This window comes from Salvelinus namaycush, chromosome 42 (assembly GCF_016432855.1).
Source record: "Salvelinus namaycush isolate Seneca chromosome 42, SaNama_1.0, whole genome shotgun sequence".
In the NCBI taxonomy this organism is placed as follows: Eukaryota; Metazoa; Chordata; class Actinopteri; order Salmoniformes; family Salmonidae; genus Salvelinus; species Salvelinus namaycush.
This window is the reverse complement of record NC_052348.1, coordinates 19,380,793-19,405,731: the sequence shown is the minus strand read 5'-3', so window position 1 is coordinate 19,405,731 and position 24,939 is coordinate 19,380,793. Positions and strand designations below refer to the sequence as shown.

General features: G+C 44.6%; 1 protein-coding gene across 1 annotated transcript; it reads right to left on the bottom strand.

Moving 5' to 3' along the window:
- Positions 1-627: 627 nt before the first annotated feature.
- On the bottom strand, positions 628-11,838 carry LOC120035176 (stanniocalcin-2-like). Its single transcript, XM_038981999.1, has 4 exons — positions 11,579-11,838; positions 4,474-4,616; positions 1,264-1,475; positions 628-994 (listed from the first exon to the last, which is right to left on the bottom strand). Exons 1-4 carry the CDS (start codon positions 11,715-11,717, stop codon positions 628-630), a joined length of 861 nt encoding a protein of 286 aa, XP_038837927.1. The 5' UTR covers positions 11,718-11,838.
- Positions 11,839-24,939: the final 13,101 nt, after the last annotated feature.

The window sequence follows — 24,939 nt, the reverse complement described above, 5'->3', positions numbered from 1 at the left end:
ATCTAGAATTATAATACTAACAACACATTCCCACTTTGAAACAACAAAGCTGAATGTTACATATCTATGGGTGGTTATGGGTGGTGATGGGTCGTGAGGTATGGTAGGGTATACGACAGAACACACCATGTACTATAATCGTATAGTACATCAGTACTGCATATGGTGACTATATTTATACATGTTTGTACTGTATAAATATAGATAAGTATATTTCTATGTACATTTGGATATTTAAACATTGCATAAACAATAAAATAAATAATACAAATATAATGAAATGTTACAGTGAGTACGATTTGAGAAACGCTATATTAGAGCCCAAAAAAGTCCTAACACTTAAAATAAAAAAACCTGGATAATAATACTTATTATATTTCAATAATAAACAGAAACAACATCGTGGACTACAATCTGGAGTAACTAAACGAGCTACACCATGTTACCTGCTGGAATGACTGCAGAGGAGCGGGAGAGAGAGAGAGTCTGTGTGTAGGTGTGTAGATGTGCGTGTATGTGTGTTTTTGCATGTACAGTATCTGTCTGTGTGTGTATGTGGGGGGGGGGGGGCTGCGATGGTGACACGGTCGGGGGAAGAATCAGGATAGTTAGGGTCCAATGTCTCTTTCACCTCCGGATGTCTGTGGCCTCAGGGTCTTCCTGCTCCGCCACCACCCCAGCCTCGGGGCTCTGTCGGCGGGGACCCTGGCTGCGGCTGCGGGGGTGGACATTGAAGCCTCCTTTACTGGACTTGTCCTTGTCCCCCTGTCGGGGGGGTCGGGGGTGGTCTGGCTCAGAGTGGGGGGACCCGTGGCGGCGGTGGTCGGGGGAGGCGGGGGACTGACCGGGAGGGGGGGTGAGGGAAGAGCAGACACTCAGGCTGTCACAGAGAGCCCCCCAGTTCTGCTCACACTGCAGCCGGACGCTCCTCGTTAAGGCCTCCTTCACCTCCTCCCCACAGCTCAGTAGGATGTTAACCAGCTCCACATATGGCCTGTGGGGGGGAAGAAAGATCATGGGATTATTATACTATTGTACTAATATAGGGCTGGACATCCACAGCTTGGTATGGGTGGTTGACCTTCTAGGTAAGTTAAAAGGGGAAGAGGCAGAGAGAAGAGTAGAGAAGGCAGAGAGAATGAGGCAGAGGGAGGAAGAGACAAAGGGTCAGAGATAAAGAGAGATATAGTCCTCCTCACCCTTTAGGAAAGAGAAGGGATGAGACGGACCGAGAAAGACACTGATGAATGACACCATCCTCACCCTTTAGGGAAGAGGTCCTGGAAGTGGATCATCTCCACCATGACAGCAACGTTCTCCTTGGCTGCAGAACACAGATTGTGTCTGAGGTAGCACTCTCTCTGCAGCTGGAACACCATCTCTTTAATGGCCAGGCACTTCCTGCTGATGCAGCTGAACTTGTGTCTCAGGCCGTGGGCCATGCACTTCAGAGCATCCTTGATGAACGACTTACCCTAAACCCACACAGTAGATATAGAACACTCAACCCTAAACCCACACAGACCTATAGAACACTCAACCTTAAACCCACACAGACCTATAGAACACTCAACCCAAAACCCACACAGACATATAGAACACTCAACCTTAAATCCACACAGACCTATAGAACACTCAACCCTAAATCCACACAGACATATAGAACACTCAACCCTTACCCTAAATCCACACAGACATAAACTCAGCAAAAAAAGAAAAGTCAATTTTCAGGACCCTGTCTTTCAAAGATAATTCTTAAATATTCAAATAACTTCACATATCTTCATTGTAAAGTGTTTAAACACTGTTTCCCATGCTTGTTCAATGAACCAGGTGCAATGATCTGCAGCTTACAGATCATTGCACCGGTACATAGCCCATCTAATTAGCCCACCCAACTACCTCACCCCCATATTGTTATGTTTTTCTTCTTCTCCTTTGCACCCCAGTATCTACTTGCACATTCATCTTCTGCACATCTATCACTCCAGTGTTTAATTGCTAAATTGTAATTATTTCTCCACTATGGCCTATTTATTGCCTTACCTCCCTAATCTGACTTAATTTGCACACACTGTATATAGACTTTTCTATTGTGTTATTGACTGTACGTTTGTTTATTTCATGTGTAACTCTGTGTTGTGTCGCACTGCTTTGCTTTATCTTGGCCAGGTCGCAGTTGTAAATGAGAACTTGTTCTCAACTGGCCTACCTGGTTAAATAAAGGTGAAATAAAAAATACATTAAAATAAAATTAAAACCATAAACAATGTGAATGAACATGCACCTGTGGAGCGGTCGTTAAGACACTATAACCTTACAGACGGTAGGCAATTAAGGTCACAGTTATGAAAACTTAGGACACTAAAAAGAGGCCTTTCTCCTGACTCTAAAAAACACCAAAAGAAAGATGCCCAGGGTCCCTGCTCATCTGCGTGAACGTGCCTTAGGCATGCTGCAAGGAGGCATGAGGACTGTAGATGTGGCCAGGGCAATAAATTGCAATGTCCGTACTGTGAGACGCCTAAGACAGAGCTACGGGGAGACAGGACGGACAGCTGATCATCCTCGCAGTGGCAGACCACGTGTAACAAAACCTGCACAGGATCGGTACATCCGAACATCACACCTGCGGGACAGGTACAGGATGGCAACAACAACTGCCCGAGTTACACCAGGAACGCACAATCCCTCCATCAGTGCTCAGACTGTCCACAATAGGCTGAGAGAGACTGGACTGAGGGCTTGTAGGCCTGTTGTAAGGCAGGTCCTCACCAGACATCACCGGCAACAACGTCACCTATGGGCACAAACCCACCGTCACTGGACCAGACAGGACTGGCAAAAAGTGCTCTTCACTGACGAGTCGCGGTTCTGTCTCACCAGGGGTGATGGCCGGATTCGCATTTATCGTCGAAGGAATGAGCATTACACCGAGGCCTGTACTCTGGAGCGGGATCGATTTGGAGGTGGAGGGTCCGTTATGGTCTGGGGCGGTGTGTCACAGCATCATCGCACTGAGCTTGTTGTCATTGCAGGCAATCTCAACGCTGTGCGTTACAGGGAAGACATCCTCCTCCCTCATGTGGTACCCTTCCTGCAGGCTCATCCTGACATGACCCTCCAGCATGACAATGCCACCAGCCATACTGCTCGTTCTGTGCGTGATTTCCTGCAAGACAGGAATGTCAGTGTTCTGCCATGACCAGCGAAGAGCCTGGATCTCAATCCCATTGAGCATGTCTGGGACTTGTTGGATTGGAGAGTGAGGGCTAGGGCCATTCCCCGCAGAAAGGTCCGGGAACTTGCAGGTGCCTTGGTGGAAGAGTGGGGTAACATCTCACAGCAAGAACTGGCAAATCTGGTGCAGTCCATGAGGAGGAGATGCACTGCAGTACTTAATGCAGCTGGTGGCCACACCAGACACTGACTGTTACTTTTGATTTTGACCCCCCCTTTGTTCAGGGACACATTATTCAATTTATGTTAGTCACATGTCTGTGGAACTTGTTCAGTTTATGTCTCAGTTGTTGAATCTTGTTATGTTCATACAAATATTTACACATGTTAAGTTTGCTGAAAATAAACACAGTTGACAGTGAGAGGAAGTTTCTTTTTTTGCTGAGGTTTAGAACACTCAACCCTAAACCCACATACAGGCATATAGAACACTCAACCCTAAACACACATACAGGCATATAGAACACTCAACCCTAAACACACACATACAGGCATATAGAACACTCAACCCTAAACACACACATACAGGCATATAGAACACTCAACCCTAAACACACACATACAGGCATATAGAACACTCAACCCTAAACACACACATACAGGCATATAGAACACTCAACCCTAAACACACACATACAGGCATATAGAACACTCAACCCTAAACACACACATACAGGCATATAGAACACTCAACCCTAAACACACACATACAGAACACTCAACCATTAATGACTGTATTTAACCTTTATTTTACCAGGTAAATTGACTGAGAAAACATTCTCATTTACAGCAACGACCTTGGGAATAATTGCAAGGGAGGGGAGAGGGGTTGAATGGACCAATTAGAAGCTGGGGATTATTGGATTGGTTGATTGTGGTGAACCAATAAAAACCTGCTAACACATGAACATACGTGTTCTAGTTCTAGGGTGGTTAGAACTAATTCCTCTGTGACCCAGTCTGATGGCCCAGTGAGAGGCCGGGACAAAGCCTGTTCTACCCGTCTGACAGGGGATCTGGCTGGGAATTGTGCCAGCTGGCTACCCCTGGACCTGGAGCACTCTGCCCTGATACACAGAGACCTGACCTCCGTGGGAGAGGAAAGGGGACTGGGGTACACACACATTGGCTACGGATGCAAACAACTCAATAAATCCACGTGTGCACTAACTTATACGCATGTACGCACATACACATGTAGTCTTAAGCACACAAACATACAGAGTGCCTTACCTGGGAATCAAACTTTCCAGCGTTGTGTAGGAAGGTCAGACAGATCTCCTGCAGGCCTCTGATCTCACAAGAGTTGTTCTCAAAACACTCAAACACACCACAGCCCACGTCTCCTGCACTCACCAGACAGTGCTGGATCTCAGCTGGACGGAGAGAGATGGAGAGAGAGAGTTGTCACTGACACTTACAGTCTACTATCAAGCATCAACCTCTATCCCCATTACATGTAGTGATACAGGCCATAGTCTCAGAGCCGTTTCCCCCTTGTCATCTTTTTAACCTAAGGTTCTGCTAGAGTAAGAGTTCTAGGATCCTTTTCTCATATAGAGACCACCTTGGGACCGTATTGTGTCCCTCCCTTGTTTCTTTGTCCACGTGTAACAAACAAAAGCATTTATAACAAAAAAAGTTTCAGGTTTTCATCGTTTCCCACCAGGTTACTCTCTGGCCAATCAGTAACATGAATCATTCAGCTGGGGATGAAAGAAAATGACGAGTGGTTTGGTCTGGACATCCAGGCTGGGATTTGAGTTCTCCTGGCAGACAGCTTCTATGTGGACCCTGGTCCAAAGTAGTGCACTATATAGGAAATAGGGTTCCATTTGGGATTCACATTCTTTCTACTGTCAGTATAGTAGATGAATACTAAACCAGCCTCCAGGCTTCGGTGCCAGAGACAAGAAAACAACATCTCTGTGGAGAGAGGAGAAGACAAGAAAACAACATGTCTCTTCACAGAGAGAAGAATGCAGGGTGACAGAGAGATTATTACTGTGTCATTCTGCGTCAAAATACATCTGCATTGCCTGCCGTGAGGATAGGAGGGGATGCTGCACTGCAGATACAGCGTTGGGTACTAGAGAACATACAAACGCACAAGGCATCTATCTCTATTGTGCCTTTACGGAGTTGAAGTCAACAGGTGTCAGTTTTCCTGGTATTAAACTATCATGTAGATGAGACTGACTGTGTATTAGTTTATCTATAATTAGTATTTCCTGTCTGTGTTGCCAGTATACATATTTGACCCCCATCTGCTTTTCACAGGAACTTTCTAAGTGACTCCCTGGCTGGGCTGCTGTGGGGACATGGACTGGACTGGTGACTGGTCCTGTCCCAAATGGCACCCTATTCCCTATATAGTGCACTATAGGGGATAGAGTGGGACACATTAAATGTTTCATAATGCAGTCTAATGTGACATGACTCTGGTAAGACCAGTGGTTGATGTTTACATTGAAACCGGAATATCCAAATATACAGAAGAGAAGATATGTGTACCAGTCCAGTCCAGGGCTGTAGTAGGTTGGCAGGTGACACCACCCTTGGGCCTCTTGCTGTCCATGTAACTCAGTTGGTAGAGCATGGCGCCTTTGCAACGCCAGGGTTGTGGGTTCGGTTCCCACGGGGGACCAGTATGAAGAAAACTAACTATGAAAATGTATATATACACTCACTAATGTAAGTCACTCTGGATAAGAGGGTCTGCTAAATGACTGAAATGCCAACGTTATACAACGTCTGACGAGTGGCAGTCAAGGAGGACAGAAATAAAACAAATGATAGTGGACCAAAAAGAAATGACCAGGAGAGAGGGAAAAGTCTGCCTGTTAACCCCAAATGGTAGGATATTTAGAGAGGCCTTCCCAAAGGAGAAAAGCAGCTATTTTCAGTTTATGTAAACGGTTATGTAACATATAGTATATATGGACACACTGTTAGGCTACACACACTGTAGGCCTATTATAAGTGTTTATTTTGGACTGTACAGGTTCAAAACATTTATTTTAATAACTTCTGTAATCAGTCTTGAAGAACCACAGAGAGAGTGTGTCCCATCAGTTGGGAGCTGAAAGGTTATTCATCTCCCTCTAGTCACTGTCACTGAGGCGTTCTGTCCACGTGGGATAGAATCACTAACTACACCGGGTATGGCACTCCATATGGGCCGTTGAGAACCGGTCAGCATGAGAGAAAAAAAACGTAGGATATACAGTCTTGGATATACAGCATATCTTAATGGGAGATATGCATTAATTAATAGACCTATAGCATTTCAACAGCGGATCACTGTAAGTGTGATATTTGATAGCCTAGGCAGATTAATCTCACGAGCCCTCCGGTCAGAGTAAATAACGAATTAACGCAGTAGATTTATTTGAGAAATGATGCTCGTCAACAAGCACTGCTCTGTTGGGGGGGGGGGGGGGGGGGGGGGTGTTTGTGTGTCTGTGTGTGTGAGATGGAGGGGGGGGGGGGGGGGGGGGGTTGGTGTAAGGGATGTGGGCATTGGGTTGAACTTTGGTGCGCTGCAGGAAAAGTGAGCCGCTGTCGGCAGCGAGTGCTTGTGTTGGCGTTTACACCGGAATGTGCGTGGATCGTACGAGCTGGCCGCAACGTGCATTGAATTACACAGTGGTGTGAGACTGACTGACTGAGGGACTCTACTGTGCAGAGCTGCGTCAGAGCTGTCCCTGCAACTACAAGGATTTAAACCCTTACATTCTCATGATTTCTATATTGATTAATGGAGAGAAGTATTTCATAATATTGGTTATTGTAAATAGACTGTAGCCCTTTCCTAAGATTCCTGTTAAGAATGCTGAAACAGCCCTGCACGAGGCGATTGCATCATTCCCTATCAACATGCGTTGTAGGAGCCTAACAACCAGCAGTTCAAGCCTGGAGTACACTGTAAGGGCACATACACCAATAGTGTTTGCTGGACGAGAGTACTTAACATCTCTGAACGTAAATTGCGAACCGATTTTATATGTAGAATCGTGTTAAAAATGTCGGCAGTCAGGCGTCTACAGCCGGTGGTCCCTAAAACACAGCGCGCGGAATGTTCGGCAGATGAACACTAGTTCCACATTCAGTGCGATGTGTGTGCGAACCTTAAAGAGGTTGCCATGAATTTCACAGTATCTTACAGGTAACTCAGTGGCGAGTAAAATTCTGTATTTCATATTACAACAGCGTAAAATTGACTGTATTATACTTAAGTAATAAAGCCCGAGGGGGTGTGCTATATGGCCAATATACCACGGCTAAATTGTTCTTACACACGACACAAAGCGGAGTGCCTGGATACAGCCCTTAGCTGGCGTATATCGGCCATCTATCACAACAAACCTCCGAGGGACCTTATTGCCATTATAAACTGGTTACCAAAGTAATTAGAGCAGTAAAAAATGAATGTTTTTTATCATACCCATGGTATATGGTCTGATATACCACGGCTGTCAGCCAATCAGGATTCAGGGCTCGAACCACCTGGTTTGGAATGTAAATTAGTAAATGCTACCATAATCTGAACGAATTAAGGGGAGGGGTTTGTATTTCACAGAATGTTACTGTAATTACAAGGGATTGGTGCAAGCAAGTTGGCTGCTTGATAATGCGTGTACACATTAATTAATATTTGGTGTTTTATATCACTTGCACTTCTAAAGGCCTTAAGAAAGGCTTTCAAACTGGCAGAAAGTACAGGGAAAAACAGACCAAATGGACATGGCAAAATGCTCAACCATTTAATTCAAGACTTGCTGCCGCACTAATCTGGCCCCTATACATTTTTAATTGATGGGGCACTATAACCACATAGGAGTTAAATTGGTACAGCGTTCTCACTCGCAGGTGCAACAAATATAGCATCTTACAAGGCAGCCTTAAAATATATTAATGAGCCAGAAACTACAACACCATGAACCCACTAGTGGTCAAAGGGTTTCTGGTGCTCCAAAGATACAGTAAGGCACTGTATTCTGTTGGGTGGAATTTCAGTACCATATGAAATATAACATCCCCCCCCCCCCCCCCCCCCCAAAAATATACAAATATACTATTTTCCCATAATGCACCATAATTTATAGTATGCTACAGTTAAACATTTCAGAGTTTTTTTTACTGTTGATAATACCTAAAATTACAGTTGTCCATTACAGTCAGTGGTGATTTTAGCATGTAAATCTAGGTGGCGCAAAAAAACAAACATGTTTTAGATACCTTCCAGCAATGCAACTACGCAACTACGCGATACTAAAGAAATACATGAATTGCACTATAACGGTGACAAGTGGTGCCCACAAACTGTTAGGGCCTACATAAAGCTGTCCCAACAACAGAGCTTTCTTTTCAGCACCATGGAGTGAATCCTTACCATCACTACACCTGGCTATCAGTGGAGCCTTGTCTGGCAGCGAAACAGTTCATTCAGCCTCATGTATTAGCTTTCTAAAAACCATAGCTGATATACCTGACTTGCTTAAACAATGTGGTTTCTACTGACAATTGAGATGTACAAACTATGGCATAAGGGAATGATGAGCGGATAAGAGGCAATCTGAAATTTAGATTATTAAGACATTAATGAGAGAGCTAAGATGGACGTAGTCAATATAACTATTTGTTCGGCACTTTTGAAATGTACAGTGACAGAATTCAGAACATGGGACGTTTTTACAGTATTCTCCCTCTATACCAAGTCAGAACCGTAGGATAAATAAAGGGGTCATATTAGCAAAGAATGAAAGTTCTTACAATATTTGATGACATTTCTCTAAAACAGGCTATGGGCTACATGTGCACCACCAAGTCAGAACATAGATGAAATTAAGAGGGGAAAGGGACCAAATTATTAAGGTGAGACACATGGGTTACTACACAACATACACTTAGTATTACTTTCTTAGCTACAGTATACATATCTCCCTGGCATATTACAATATTTATGCAGCAGCATACAAGACATTTATGGACTCACCGTTGTGCTGTGCCCACTTGAACAGGAAGGTGGCACAGTAGTCCTTCTTGTGGGCAAATTTTGTCATGAGACTTTATCATCAAAGTCTGTGATTCTCTGGATTTATGGTGCTTTCAAGACAACTGGGAACTCAGGGAAAAAAACTAGGTTGAATCATGACGTCAGTTATCTTCAGGTCATAGCTCTAGAAAGAGGCCTGAGTTCTCGACTTGGAATTCCGAGTTGGATGACCGTTCCCAGTTGTCTTGAACTCACTGAAGTCTGAGATTTCTCAGTTCCGAGTTTCCAGTTGTTTTGAACGCGACAGAAGTCATGCTGGATTGACAGCATGGTCAATGTATTCAACCTTTTCTGGCCAATGGTGTTGCGTGTCACACCAGCCTTCACTTTGGCTCCCCCTCCTGTCCAGCTCAGGCGTTCGGCATTTCCGGCCTTCTAGCTGCTGCCGAACTTGCTGCTGGCAAACGCCCTTCACTCATCAACCCCGGATTTGTCTCGTCATCATTACCGTACACACACCTGGTTCCAATCCCCACTCTATCACTGTATATATACTCCCTCTGTCATTTGTCTTTGTAAATGTTGTTTGTTTTCCTGAGAGGAATCTCTCCTACTATTTCCTGAGTACTTTATTATTTAGCACTTTGGGTTTCATCCCGCTTTTATATATGGTGCTTTAAAAAACTCAGTAGTTCTAAACCTGCGACTGCCTCCTGCCTACTCCTCTCTACACTTGTGACATTGCGTATGAATGTTTATCCTTTTAAGCTTGGAAAAGAGACCCTTAAACCCAGACTTGGACCACACCTCTCCACCGAATAGCAGGGGAAGGAAAATAGTGATTGCTTTGCAACACTTGCAGTAAGCCACTGATTCCTTCCAAACCACTCATTGTTGAATTTGCGATTTCCAACTTGTTGTGTAATGTTTATGTCCAATGGCCGATGAGCACCGATACGTGTTATCTATAATTTCTCTTCATATGACAAGGATTGAGAAGGATTTGCCAGTAGATTGTCAAAGTGATTCATGATGACTGCTTGTCTAGCTACGATTTTGAAAGTATGATATTGACATGATCAGTCCAATCAAAGCTACGGTAGATATAACGTGATCCAGGCTGTATCACATCCGACCATGATTGGGAGTCCCATAGGGCGGCGCACAATTGGCACAGTGTTGTCCAGGTTTGGCCTGGGTAGGCCGTCATTGTAAATAAGAATTTGTTCTTAACTGACTTGCTAAATTTAAAAAATCATTTAAATTTCATATCATCTTATCTGTGGCCAATGACCTTGAGCCTTCTTGGATGGGCACTTCTACTGTAAATCTATGGCAGCACCCATTGGGCTTTACTCTTTAGCTCTCCCTGTAGATTGAGGCTACGTAGTGTCCCCATGAGTGACAGAACAGTGAGCCAATCACAGCGAAACTAGAGAATATTACCAACCACTACACTCTGTATTTACCGTTGGCTGCCCCACCACAGAAAGCACTGAGCTAGGCTGAAACACCTGCATTTTGGAGCTGCCTTACTCAAGAAAACAAAAAAGAGACCATGTTTGTAAGCGGCTTTATTAACTCTTTTTTTTATTACATTGCTTACAAACTGATATGACATGTATTAATGCAAAAATAACATGCAAAACAGGCAACAACATTATTTTTATTATAGCTAAACAGGTGGGGCCTGCCCTGAATGACGGTGGCCACTGATTACAGTGTCGCCTCTATTTCAACCACATGACAATCACTCATATGTGGTAGCCTGCTCATAGGCTAAGTAATTTTGCCAAATTTGTTTAATTTAAATGCAAAAGGCATACTCGTTGTCAATGGATCGGCTGGATGTTGGCTAACTTTGAACCAATCACGTTGTATCGAGCATACCCAGAAAAAAAACGTAATCACATACACCTAGAGGCGCTGCCATATACACCGTCTATCATGACTAACCTTGTGTCTATCTATTAACAGTTTACTAACATATTGAATTTCTGTCTCCCTGTATTTGCAATATATGCACTTTGTGGATAATCTGAAATGGTAATCTCATCCATGATAAAACCAGTATGTCGGTCAAGAAACAGATGAATGAAGAGAGAGCGAACGTGTTCTTCGCTCTAATATCCACAGCGCGGAGAGCACGTGCACACACAAGCATGCGGTACCACTCGCGCATATTTATCCCACTGATCTGTATTCTGATAACACATCATTTCAACATCGAGCCACTTCCCATACCAGGTCAGTCTGCATTATATATATATATATATATATATATGTATCTTTCTATCTTCGTGGGTGTGTGTGAGCACGTCTCTGTGGGCTCTTTCTTACCTGTGTTCTGCAGAGACATACGTCCTTTCTGGCTGGCCGGTTTCTCTGACGGGTTGTCATGAACATCGATATTATCCAATCCCACCACTTGCTCCAAAACTGACAAAACCAACAGCGCTATTGCAAATTTGACCAACATTTCTGCCTCTATCTGCGAACACCAGTAGGTACCTGTGTTATAATCTGCCTTCTCTCTGCTCTGAAACAACGATGCAGTGTTGTATTGGAAACGCACCGGTCCAACCAGCCAGTCTGCTCTCTGTCTGTCTGTCTGTCTGTGGTAACTCGTTGCACTCTGCTGTAGACTGTATTCAGGCAGGCAGCGTATAGAGAAAGAGAGAGAGTGAACGCTGGGACCGCAGGGATGCTGCCTATATTTCCCAGAGCCAGGGCGGGTCGTCAATTTAGATGGAGGCAAGCAGGTGTTGTCAGCCAAGCTCAGCGACCAATCAGAGACGCAGACTTCCAAGTCCAAGGTTGAGAGGGGAGTGTCCAGTGAAAGTCCCGTATTTCCATAAAAGCTCTTGTAAAAAAAAAAAAAAGTGTCTATGAGTAGGTGGTTATTTGCTAGTGTTTGGCTAAGAAACCTGTGTCTCTTGTTGTTCCTTGCATCGGACGGAAAGAAATTTGCAGCAGATGTAAACAGACCTGTCAGAATCATGTTGGCATGCCAACAGCTATTAGCCTACAATGTAATAACATTTCATGATATTTACTGGACACATCTGTTGTGGTTAGATTTAGGTAATACTTTGAATAACATATTGGTGGATACAAGGGAAAACATTATTGGCAAACATATTTTCCTACAACATATGAGGAAACAGTGTATTGATTGGCATATATTCCCAGCACTAGCTTCTACACCTGCATTGCTTGCTGTTTGGGGTTTTAGGCTGGGTTTCTGTACAGCACTTCGAGATATTAGCTGATGTACGAAGGGCTATATAAAATAAACTTGATTGATTGATTGATTGATGACTAGCCTTACTGTATTTGCACTCTAATATATTTGCTGTGTTATTACATGTTTATATTTATGATTTTGTTGTTTATTGCAGTTGCACTATCCACCGTGTCTATATGATGCACGTTTCCTAATGAATCAGTAGAGTATTAACACGTGCATGTGCCCGCTGTCGGTGCTTCCTCTCCGAGAGAAACTGTGGCAAGAGACTGAAGCAGTTTCCAAGACAAACTGAACAGATTGTCAAAGTACATGCATACAGTACAGAACATATTCTTCTTTTCCCTACTTTCATTGAATTCACTCCTTTCATAGACAGTCAGTCAATGGACTCCTGGTCCATGCAGGTGTTGGTGTTGTCCTGGAGCCATGCATGTTCTAAACTTGAGCAGGCATGAACTGGAGAGGCATGGTGGGATTCTCATCAAACACACATGCTGGGAGACGCATAGCTGCGGCTGGCAAGGTGCACCATCATGCCAGGGCTAAAACAATAAGAGAAGAGAGGAGGTAAGGAGGAGGAGAAGAGAAGAGTGGGTGGCAGGACAGTGACAGGCTGGTAGCGTTTGGCAGGGATTGCATAATTTGGAAGCCACAGGCAGACCAAACACTCGGAGAGAAACACAGAAACACAGTGTGTGGTGATGGTAATGTGGACGTGTTTAACTGCTAACTATTAACACTATTAACACTCCATTGTCCCCTCCAAGCTGGGTCCCTGGGTCTGAACACCTCCCTCTGCAACTGGATCCTGGACTTCCTGAAGGGCCGTCCCCAGGTGGTGAGGGTAGGCAACGTCACCTCCACCACGCTGACCCTTAACACAGGGGCCCCACAGGGGTGTGTGCTTAGTCCCCTACTGTACTCCCTGTACACCCACGACTGTGTGGCCATGCACGACACCAACACCATTATCAAGTTCGCTGACGACATGACCTGATCACTGGTGACGGTGAGGGAGGAGGTCAGTGACCTGGCAGTGTGGTGCTGGAGCAACAACCACTGCCTCAACGTCAACAAGACCAAGGAGCTTATCGTGGACTACAGGAAACGGGGGGGGGGGGGGGGGGGGGGGGGCATGCCCCATCCACATCGACGGGGCGGCAGTGGAGCAGGTAGACAGCTTCAAGTTCCTCGGTGTCCAAACCACTAAAGACTTAAAATGGTCCAAACACACACGCACTGTCGTGAAGAAGGTGCGACAGCGCCTCTTCCCCCTCAGGAGGTTGAAAAGGTTTGGCATGGGCCCTCAAATCCTGAAAAGGTTCTACAGCTGTACCATAGAGAGCATATTCACTGGCTGCATCACTGCTTGGTATGGCAATAGCACCGCCCTCAATCGCATGGCGCTACAGAGGGTGGTGCGGACAGCCCAGTACATCACTGGGGCCGAACTCCCTGCCATTCAGAATCTCTATCAGGTGGTGTGAAAAGAAGGCCCGGAAAATCGTCATTTTTTAACCTTTAACGTCAATTAAATACAAAACTCAGTGTCACGATCGTCGTTAGTTGAAAGAGAGGACCAAGGCGCAGCGTGATATAAATACATCTTCTTTTTAATAGAAGAAGAAACGAACACGAACACTAATACAAACTAGACAAAACAACAAACGACCGTGAAGCTATCAAACGAAAGTGCAGACACAAGCAACTAACGTCAAGACATAGACAATTACCCACAACCTACCTAATGCCTATGGCTGCCTAAAATATGGCTCCCAATCAGAGACAACGATAGACAGCTGTCTCTAATTGAGAACCAATCCAGGCAACCATAGACTTACATAAACACCTACACTGAACACAACCCCATGAACTCTACAAAAACCCCTAGACAATACAAACACCCTAGACTAGACAAAAACACACAAACATCCCCCATGTCACACCCTGACCTAACTAAAATAATAAAGAAAACAAAGATAACTAAGGCCAGGGCGTGACACTCAGATCTTTTCCATATTCGCATATGTTGTAACTTTGACATAATCTAAGGTGTTTGTGTTGTGCCCGCCATCGGTTGAGACATAACATGCTCTTCAATACAGTGGGGGTGTCATGTTTTCTCTGATAAATGTACTAAAATGGGAATACAATTGAAATGTGAACTTTCAAATGGTACCACAAATATGGTTGGATTCAGCCACACATCAGAGCATGTTGACTTGAATGGGAACATCTGTTGTTTTAAATTCTACTGTCAAACCTCCATAGGAAACCTACTTAAATCATTGAAATATATAGAATAGAATAGACATGCCCATTTAAGTTGACAGTTGATGGTAGGTGGACTGGCAGTCATCTTTGCGGTAGTAATTAGAAGTTAAACATTAAATTACATTTAAATTACAATGGTGCACCAGCTAAATTGCAGTGGTCTGAAGGGATAAGTCTGTTCTATGAGTTATATTTCTATGATTGAAATGACACCCACCCTGTATTTAAAAGCATGTTGTCTCAACCAATGGCCGGCAAATCTGATAATGTGAAATAGGGTCTAAACTACAACATATGCAAATATATATATATATATATATATATATATATATATATATATATATATATATATATATATATATATATATATATACACTGCTCAAAAAAATAAAGGGAACACTTAAACAACACAATGTAACTCCAAGTCAATCACACTTCTGTGAAATCAAACTGTCCACTTAGGAAGCAACACTGATTGACAATAAATTTCACATGCTGTTGTGCAAATGGAATAGACAAAAGGTGGAAATTATAGGCAATTAGCAAGACACCCCCAATAAAGGAGTGATTCTGCAGGTGGTGACCACAGACCACTTCTCAGTTCCTATGCTTCCTGGCTGATGTTTTGGTCACTTTTGAATGCTGGCGGTGCTCTCACTCTAGTGGTAGCATGAGACGGAGTCTACAACCCACACAAGTGGCTCAGGTAGTGCAGCTCATCCAGGATGGCACATCAATGCGAGTTGTCGCAAGAAGGTTTGCTGTGTCTGTCAGCGTAGTGTCCAGAGCATGGAGGCGCTACCAGGAGACAGGCCAGTACATCAGGAGACGTGGAGGAGGCCGTAGGAGGGCAACAACCCAGCAGCAGGACCGCTACCTCCGCCTTTGTGCACGGAGGTGCACTGCCAGAGCCCTGCAAAATGACCTCCAGCAGGCCACAAATGTGCATGTGTGTGCAGGCTAATTGCCTTTAATTTCCACCTTTTGTCTATTCCATTTGCACAACAGCATGTGAAATTTATTGTCAATCAGTGTTGCTTCCTAAGTGGACAGTTTGATTTCACAGAAGTGTGATTGACTTGGAGTTACATTGTGTTGTTTAAGTGTTCCCTTTATTTTTTTGAGCAGTGTATATATTTCAGATATTCTGGTGTTGTGCCGGCCATTGGTTGAGACAACATGCTTTTAAATACAGGGTAGGTGTCATTTAAATCATATAAAAATAGGAGTTTATGTGTTTTTAGATAATATATGTTAAAGGTTTATAAATGACTATTAAAAAATCATTTTTTTAAACAATCATGAAATAGTTTTACAACACTGTTTGTAAGCTTTTCAATTATATAAAACTTAACTGTTTATATTTTCCAGTAATGAAGACATGGATGTTTCATGGTGGGGTATGCAGAATGGGTCAACTTTGAGCACATTTGTCTCCTGAATGTTTTGGTTTCCAAAACATCACTTTCTGAAAACTTCTTCCATGGACAAACATGTATGGAAAGTTTAATTCAAAAGGGATGCTTTCAAAAAGTGATTGAATTCAAATGGATTGAACCATGAGGAATGTTGGTCCAAGGTTGCATACCAGCTACCAGCTATATGTTAATATACTCCAGACCACTTGGCAGAGTCAAAGATGTGATTTTATATAGCCTGCAGTGATATGATATAGCCTCTAGGTTACTCGGCCCACCACTGTGACTAGCCCCAAATATAAACATGTAATTGAGATTTATATTGCACTGCGTGCTATCTGTTGTTTTTCCCAAATGTGTCAAGCAGCAACGTTTTATGAGTGGTTTTGGCACGGGTTCGCCTGATAAGCTCCTATATTTAGTCTGGCCATGCAATCACGTGCCCATTTAGATTATACAGCATCTCATCCCTCGTTGGAGAGAGGATCGTCTTCTAATTGGTAACCATAGTTATGATGATCATGATACGACTCGGAAATATTCCCGTCTGGTTTGATTATTTATCGTCTTAAATTGGCCTGCAGTGCAGCGAGCGGGATGAATCGTGCAAAATTGACCACATCTGTGGAATAAACGGAACGAGATGTAGCCTGGCCATCTCGAGGAATTCGGAGCCGCTGAGAAATAGTCGTTTTGGCGAAGTTCCTGCTTAAACTGAAAATAGCCCGGAGAGACTCACAGAGAGAGCAGTGGTAAGGTTTTACTCGGCAGACATAAGAATCAGAACGGAATGAGATGAGCAACGGAAATCGGAGAGGTGTCATTATGATAAATAGATGAACAGAATTATTAAGAATAAGCAGACTAGCCAACTTTCCTCTAGCCTACATCCCCACTTTAAGCGACTGTGTGCTTATTCATTCTATCTGAAAAGAAAACATTGCCTACTGTAGCTTATGAAACGTTACATAGGATATAACCTAACATTGTGAAACACCGTCACAGTGACATAAAATGATCCACCTCTCAAAGAACGTAACTGAAATTGCAAAGGGGAGGGGTGAGTGATCACTTTTGGAAACAGTGTAGGTGTTGTGTGTGCAGTGTTGCCCTCCGCGCCCGCTGCCTGTAGGCTGGCTGTACCCACCTCCCGGCCCGCTGCCTGTAGGCTGGCTGTACCCACCTCCCGGCCCGCTGCCTGTAGGCTGGCTGTACCCACCTCCCGGCCCGCTGCCTGTAGGCTGGCTGTACCCACCTCCCGGCCCGCTGCCTGTAGGCTGGCTGTACCCACCTCCCGGCCCGCTGCTGGTAGGCTGGCTGTACCCACCTCCTGGTCCCGCTGCCTGTAGGCTGGCTGTACCCACCTCCCGACCCGCTGCCTGTAGGCTGGCTGTACCCACCTCCCGGCCCGCTGCCTGTAGGCTGGCTGTACCCACCTCCCGGCCCGCTGCCTGTAGGTTGGCTGTACCCACCTCCTGGCCCGCTGCCTGTAGGCTGGCTGTACCCACTGCCTGTAGGCTGGCTGTACCCACCTCCGCGCCCGGCCCGCTGCCTGTAGGTTGGCTGTACCCACCTCCGCGCCCGGCCCGCTGCCTGTAGGTTGGCTGAACCCACCACACTTTGGAATCTCCTTCTGAATCAGGCTGTCCAAAACCTGCCCATGCTGCAAACACACCCTCGGTCTAGGCCAGTCAGCGAACACACCTTCAGCCTAGGCCAATCAGCGCAGAGCAGGACACCGCAGGTTGGTAATGGTGCGTGTGACCGCATGCGGGAGCAAACTGGCCTGCGGATGGTAGGCTACAACCAGCCATGTATTTAGCAGTTCTCAGATCCCAAAATATGTCTTAGGAAAGACAGACTGCGCATATGTCCAGAATGTGTCATTCATAAGCATATTCACAATGATTACATATATGTACCCTACCCTATCATTATTCTGCTCTACAGTGACATAACGTTTTTAGTTTTAAACCCAATGCATGGGCATGAGTCAGACCCATATACCCTCTGGACACAGATGTAAAATCAATTTATATTCCACGCAGGTTCAACGTAATTTAATGTAAATGACTTGGAAACAACAGATTCAACCAGTATGTGCCCAGGAGGAAGCTACATGTAGAATATGGGGAGGAGACATTGGTTGTGTGTGTGCCGAATGATTATGTAATGATGCTAGTTAACATAGGCCTATATCAAGCTGATGCCACATTCTCAGCCATGGTTGCCCAGTTAGCTCTTTGAATGGAATCCACTGTTTTCCAATGCTGAGTCTGAGTCACTACCTCAGTGGTGAAAGAAGCCAACCTGATTTCTCAGAGACCTTGACCCCCTTCAGCCAACTTCTAGACCCATCAAGTGGTCTCTGTATCACCAGGATAATTATTATATTTCAATATTAGTTGTTGAGATGAGGAGTTTGGTGTTTGTTGCTGTATAAATATAAGAACAATTATATTGCAATATTAATTGTTGAGATTTTTATATATTTTTTTATTATTGGACCTTTGTTTACCTAGGCAAGTCAGATAAGAACAAATTATTATTTACACTGACCGCCTACCCCAGCCAAACCCTAACCCGCACAACGCTGGGACAATTATGAGCCACCTTATGGGACTCCCAATCACTTCCAATTGTGATACAGTCTGGAATTGAACCAGGGTCTGTAGTGACACCTCTAGCACTGAAATGCAGTGCCTTAGACCACTGCGCCACTCGGGAGAATGGAGTTTGTAAAGTGGTCGCTGTATGAATAGTAGAATGATTATATTCTCAGCTCATCTCTCTTTTTTCATTGCTCCGTGTTGTTGGATGTCAGTCACATGCTGGCTCCCTGTTTAGAATTTGTATCACCATCAGCTTTCAGTTCTTTGCCTTTATGGGGCGTTCTCTGACCCAGTCTTGCTGTCAGCATTCTGTTTTTTCTGATAATCCATAGTGGTAGGCTTAGGGCTACTTTATGCATACACTTTAAAACCTACACTACTGTTCAAAAGTTTGGGGTCACTTAGAAATGTCCTTGTTTTTTAAAGAAAAGCATGTTTTTTGTCCTTTAAAATAACATCAAATTTATCAGAAATACTGTACAGTGTAGACATTGTTAATGTTGTAAATGAAATGGCTGAAAATAGCTGGAAACGGCTGATTTTTTATGGAATATCTACATAGGTGTACAGAGGCCCATTATCAGCAACCATCCCTCCTGTGTTCCAATGGCACGTTGTGTTAGCTAATCCAAGTTTATCATTTTAAAAGGCTAATTGATCATTAGAAAACCCTTTTGCAATTATGTTAGCACAGCTGAAAACTGTTGTTCTCATTAAAGAAGCAATTAAACTGGCCTTCTTTAGACTAGTTGAGTATCTGGAGCATCAGCATTTGTGGGTTCGATTACATGCTCAAAATGCCCAGAAACAAATAACTTTCATCTGAAACTCGTCAGTCTATTCTTGTTCTGAGAAATGAAGTCTATTCCATGTGAGAAATTGCCAAGAAACTGAAGATCTCGTACAACGCTGTGTACTACTCCCTTCACAGAACAGCGCAAACGGGCTCTATCCAGAATAGAAAGAGGAGTGGGAGGCTCCGGTGCACAACTGAGCAAGAGGACAAGTACATGAGAGTGTCTAATTTGAGAAACAGACGCCTCACAAGTCCTCAACTGGCAGCTTCATTAAATAGTACCCGCAAAACACCAGTCTCAATGTCAACAGTGAAGAGGCGACTCCGAGATGCTGGCCTTCTAGGCAGAGTTGCACCGAAAAATCCATATCTCAAACTGGCCAATAAAAATAAAAGATTAAGATGGGCAAAATAATACAGACACTGGACAGAGGAACCCTGCCCAGAAAGCCAGCAACCCAGAGTCGCCTCTTCAAAATGTGATGTTTGCACATTGCATGACCTGGAAAAACGTAGCATACTGAAGTCAACTCGTGAGATCTTGTTGTGTGGATAGCCACGCCTGCATCACCAGATGCATCATTTACACCTTAGTTGGGGAAACCACCTCACATGGTTTCCATGTGTTTGATGCCATTCCATTAACTGCGTTCCAGACATTATTATGAGCAGTCCTCCCCTCAGCAGCCTTCTGATGTACACTATGTTCAGAGCAGGGCTGCGTGGCTGTCTGTGACAGCTACTTAAAGATCTCAAGACCATGCAACGTTATCGTCGCCTTTTATTCTGAACACATTGCATGACCGTTAAATGTTCTCACATGCAGAGCAGAAGCCTCTCACGGTTTAGCGGTTGGTTTCGTGTCACTGAGAGTGGTCTGTCTGTCTCTGTGCCATTTCAATAGCACACAAATCTCATTTATCGTGTGTATGTCGCTCATTTTGATGTGGCCCCATTTGCAGTGACACAGTCCAGAAAGTGGAGAAGAATGCTTTGAGTACAGTAACGCTGATGAGCTGTGACTGGTGGTTTGTGTGTGTGTGTAATGTGTTGTATAAGGGTCTGGAAAGGGAAACAGCCCTGCGGTGTGGGTCAAACCCCCATCATGAAACCACACCATGGGGAGCAGTCTGTCTGTGTGTGTGTGTGTGTGTGTGTGTGTGTGTGTGTGTGTGTGTGTGTGTGTGTGTGTGTGTGTGTGTGTGTGTGTGTGTGTGTGTGTGTGTGCGTGCGTGCGTGCGTGCGTGCGTGCGTGCGTGCGTGCGTGCGTGCGTGCGTGCGTGCGTATGTAGGTAGGTAGGGTGTGTGTGTTTCGACTTTTAATGTCACGTGCACAAGTACAGTGAAATGCCTTTGTTGCAAACTCCAAACCCAACAACTCAGTAATCAATATCAATGTAGTACTACAAATAACAAGGTAGAACAAAAACACCAGAGAAATAAGAAGCGATATACAGGGTCAGTTCCAGTACCATATTTACAATGCGCAGGGATACTGGAGTGACAGAGGTAGATATGCATAGGGGTAAGGTGACTACGCATCAGAATAAATTATAGAGTACAGTAGCATATATGATGATTGGAAAGGGGGATACCTAGTCAGTTGTACAACTGAATGTATTCAACTGAAATGTGCCTTCTGCATTTATCCCAACCCCTCTGAATCAGAGAGGTGCAGGGGGGCTTCCTTAATGGACATCCACGGCACCCGGGGTTAACTGCCTTGCTCAGGGGCAGAACGACAGATTTTCACCTTGTCAGCTCAGGGATTCAATCCAGCAACCTTTCGGTTACTGGCCCAATGCTCTAACCACTAGGCTACATGACGCCCGTATGTGAGTATGTGTGCATGCGTGTGTCTAGAGTCAGTATAAATGTGTGTGCATGTTATGTGTGTGTGAGAAAATTAAGTGAGTGTGTGTGTGTGTGCGTGTTGGAGTGTCAGTGTGCTTGAGAGTCCTGTGAGTGTGCATAGAGACAGTGCAAAAATACAAGGGTCAACACAGAGTCTGTGTAGCCATTTTGTTAGCTTTTTAGCAGTCTTATGGCTGGTGGATAGAAGCTGTTTAGGAGCCTGTTGATGTTAGACTTGATGCACCATGCAGAAGCAAAGAGTCTATGGCTTGGGTGGTTGGAGTCTTTAACAATTTTTCGGGCCTTCCTTTCACACCGCCTGATATAGAGGTCATGGACGGCAGGGAGCTCGGCCCCATTGATATACTGGGCTATCCGCACCACCCTCTGTAGCGCCTTGTGATCGAGGGCGGTGCTGCCAGTCAAGGTGCTCTCAGTGGTGCAGCTGTAGAACTTTTTAAAGATTTGAGTGCCCATGCCAAACCTTTTCAACCTCCTGAGTGGGAAGAGGTGCTGTCGTGTCTTCTTCAAGACTATGTGCGTGTGAGTGGACCATTTTAAGTCCTTAGTATTTTGGACACCGGGGAATTTTAAGCTGTCGACCCTCTCCACTGCAGCCCTGTCGATGTGGCTGGAATACCAACCTGAATGTCGACCCTCTCCACTGCAGCCCCGTCGATGTGGCTGGAATACCCTCCGAATGTCGACCCTCTCCACTGCAGCCCCGTCGATGTGGCTGGAATACCATCCGAATGTCGACCCTCTCCACTGCAGCCCCTTCGATGTGGCTGGAATACCCTCCGAAGGTCGACCCTCTCCACTGCAGCCCCGCCGATGTGGCTGGAATACCATCCGAATGTCGACCCTCTCCACCGCAGCCCCGTCGATGTGGTTGGAATACCCTCCGAATGTCGACCCTCTAAACTGCAGCCCCGTCGATGTGGCTGGAATACCCTCCGAATGTCGACCCTCTAAACCGCAGCCCCGTCGATGTGGCTGGAATACCATCCGAATGTCGACCCTCTCCACCGCAGCCCCGTCGATGTGGCTGGAATACCCTCCGAATGTCGTCCCTCTCCACTGCAGCCCCGTCGATGTGGCTGGAATACCATCCGAATGTCGTCCCTCTCCACTGCAGCCCCGTCGATGTGGCTGGAATACCATCCGAATGTCGACCCTCTCCACTGCAGCCCCGTCGATGTGGCTGGAATACCATCCGAATGTTGACCTGATTCAATTAAAGACCTAACTCACGTCAGCCTTAGAGAGTGATATCACCCAGTCCTCTGGGCCAGTTTAGGAATCTCACCGCTGCACAATGTTATTGTCGAAATGCATTGAGTTCATCTGGTGGAGAGGAATGGTTGGGCAGATCACAGCTGGGTCTTCCTTTGTAATCCATACTGGACTGTAGCCCCTGCCGCATGCGGCGGACATTGGAGCCTGTGTAATATGATTCCACCTTATTCCTATATTATCCCTTTGCTCATTTGATGACTCTGCGGAGGCCGTAACGGGACATCTTGTTCCTGTCCTCAGCTGTAGCCTCATGGTTGTCTGCGGTAGCCCTGTGTGCGGTAGCCCTCGGTAGTGAGTGTTCCAACCAAGGACAGATGATTTTTACGCGCTACGCACTTCAGCACTCGACGGTCCCATTCTGTGAGCTTGTGTGGCCTACCCCTTCACGGCTGAGCCGTTGTTCACAATAACAGCACTTACCGGGTGTCATGAGAATTATGTTCTCCATGTTCATAAACCCAATTCAATGAACTACTCAGCCTGAAACCCAGAATTTGTAGGAAACTGGTTGAAATGAATCAAACGGAGGCCCAGCTACAATAGTCAGAAAGTTTATTTACGAGAGCGCTGCTTATCATTTCCTGTACATTGGTTTATATACCTCTCATTTCATCATAACTGTCCCTCCTCCTCTAAGACAATGACAATATAGTTCACAAGTCTTCTCCTTCTCATACATTGTCTGCCACCTGTTATACAATCTACTACAAGCCCAAGGTCTCTCCCCTCCCTGTGTGGGGACAGAATGTCCTGAAAGGAACACAGTAGTACAGCTTGTCTGTCGATAGCTTCGCTTATCATTTGTTTCACACTTGCACCCTGCTTACATAATAAAAAGGAACAAAAAGTCCTTGTTCTAATTCTGACTAAAACTACACACATCAGATTTATAGATTTATGATTCTAATAAATTTCATACAATCATACAGTGACAGGGTAGAATTCTGTTAGTTATAGTTCTATGTTAAATGTATACATCATTTAGTCATTATTCATAAAATTCATAACACCGGGGCAGCTCTAGCAAGGCAGAAATTTTACGAACTGACTTGTTGGAAAGTTGGCATCCTTTGACAGTGCCACGTTGAAGGTCACTGAGCTCTTCAGTAAGGCCATTCTACTCCTGATGTTTGTCTATGGAGATTGAACGGCTGTGTGCTGGATTTTATACACCTGTCAGTCACGGGTGTGGCTGAAATAGCCGAATCCACTCATTTGAAGGGGTGTCCACATACCTTTGTATATATAATGTGTAAATTGTCCTCTAATTCCATTCTGTTTTTCAGATGAACTACATACTTATTCATTGGATAGTTCTCCCATCGATCAGGTTCCTGCCTATAAATATCTGGGCATTTGGATTGACCAAGGATGTATATTTAAAAAATATTTGGAGGAGTTAGTTATAAAGCTAAGATTTTAAGTGGTCTTCTTTTTAGAAATAGATCTTGCATCTCCCTAAATAGTAAGAAGCAGATTGTACAGTCAACTTTCCTGACAGTTCTTGACTATGGTTACACCATTTATCAGATTGCAGCACCCACTACTCTTAAACCTTTGGATGCCGTCTACCATAGCGCCCTTTGATTTATCACAGGTGACAGTTTAAATACTCACCACCGCATCCAATATCAAAATGTTGGCTGGTCCTAAAGCCCTGTAGATCACTTAATTATTCCCTTTTTGTTCACAAAGCTCTACTACACAAGCTTCCAACTGACCTAACTTCATTGCTAATGAAAAAAGAATTAGCTGCCAAACACACTCGCAGGATTGGTTATCTTTTGAGGTCCCTCTGGTCTCGACCAATATAGGTAATCCTCCTTTAGTTTTAGTGCCCCCATTGTTGGAATAACCTACAAAATTCCTTGCATCTTGATTCCCTTGTGCTGCTACGGCATTTTAGGACTCTGGTGTTTAATGAATTCTTAAAGGATTGTAGTTGTTTCGATTGATTGTAGTGGTTTATTTGTTGAAATTGTGGTGTTGAGGTTGTGATGTTGAGGTTGTGGTGTTGAGGTTGTGGTGTTGAGATTGTGGTGTTGAGATTGTGGTGTTGAGGTTGTGATGTTGAGGTTGTGGTGTTGAGATTGTGATGTTGAGGTTGTGATGTTGAGGTTGTGGTGTTGAGGTTGTGGTGTTGAGGTTGTGATGTTGAGGTTGTGGTGTTGAGGTTGTGATGTTGAGGTTGTGATGTT

Excerpts from the sequence above, each read along its gene's own strand:
- LOC120035176 (XM_038981999.1), bottom strand. The coding sequence starts at position 11,717 with ATGTTGGTCAAATTTGCAATAGCGCTGTTGGTTTTGTCAGTTTTGGAG. Across the intron at positions 1,476-4,473 it reads CTGGAAAGTTTGATTCCCAG|GGTAAGTCGTTCATCAAGGA; the intron begins GTAAGGCACTCT and ends GTGTGGGTTTAG. Across the intron at positions 995-1,263 it reads CAGGACCTCTTCCCTAAAGG|GCCATATGTGGAGCTGGTTA; the intron begins GTGAGGATGGTG and ends TCCCCCCCACAG.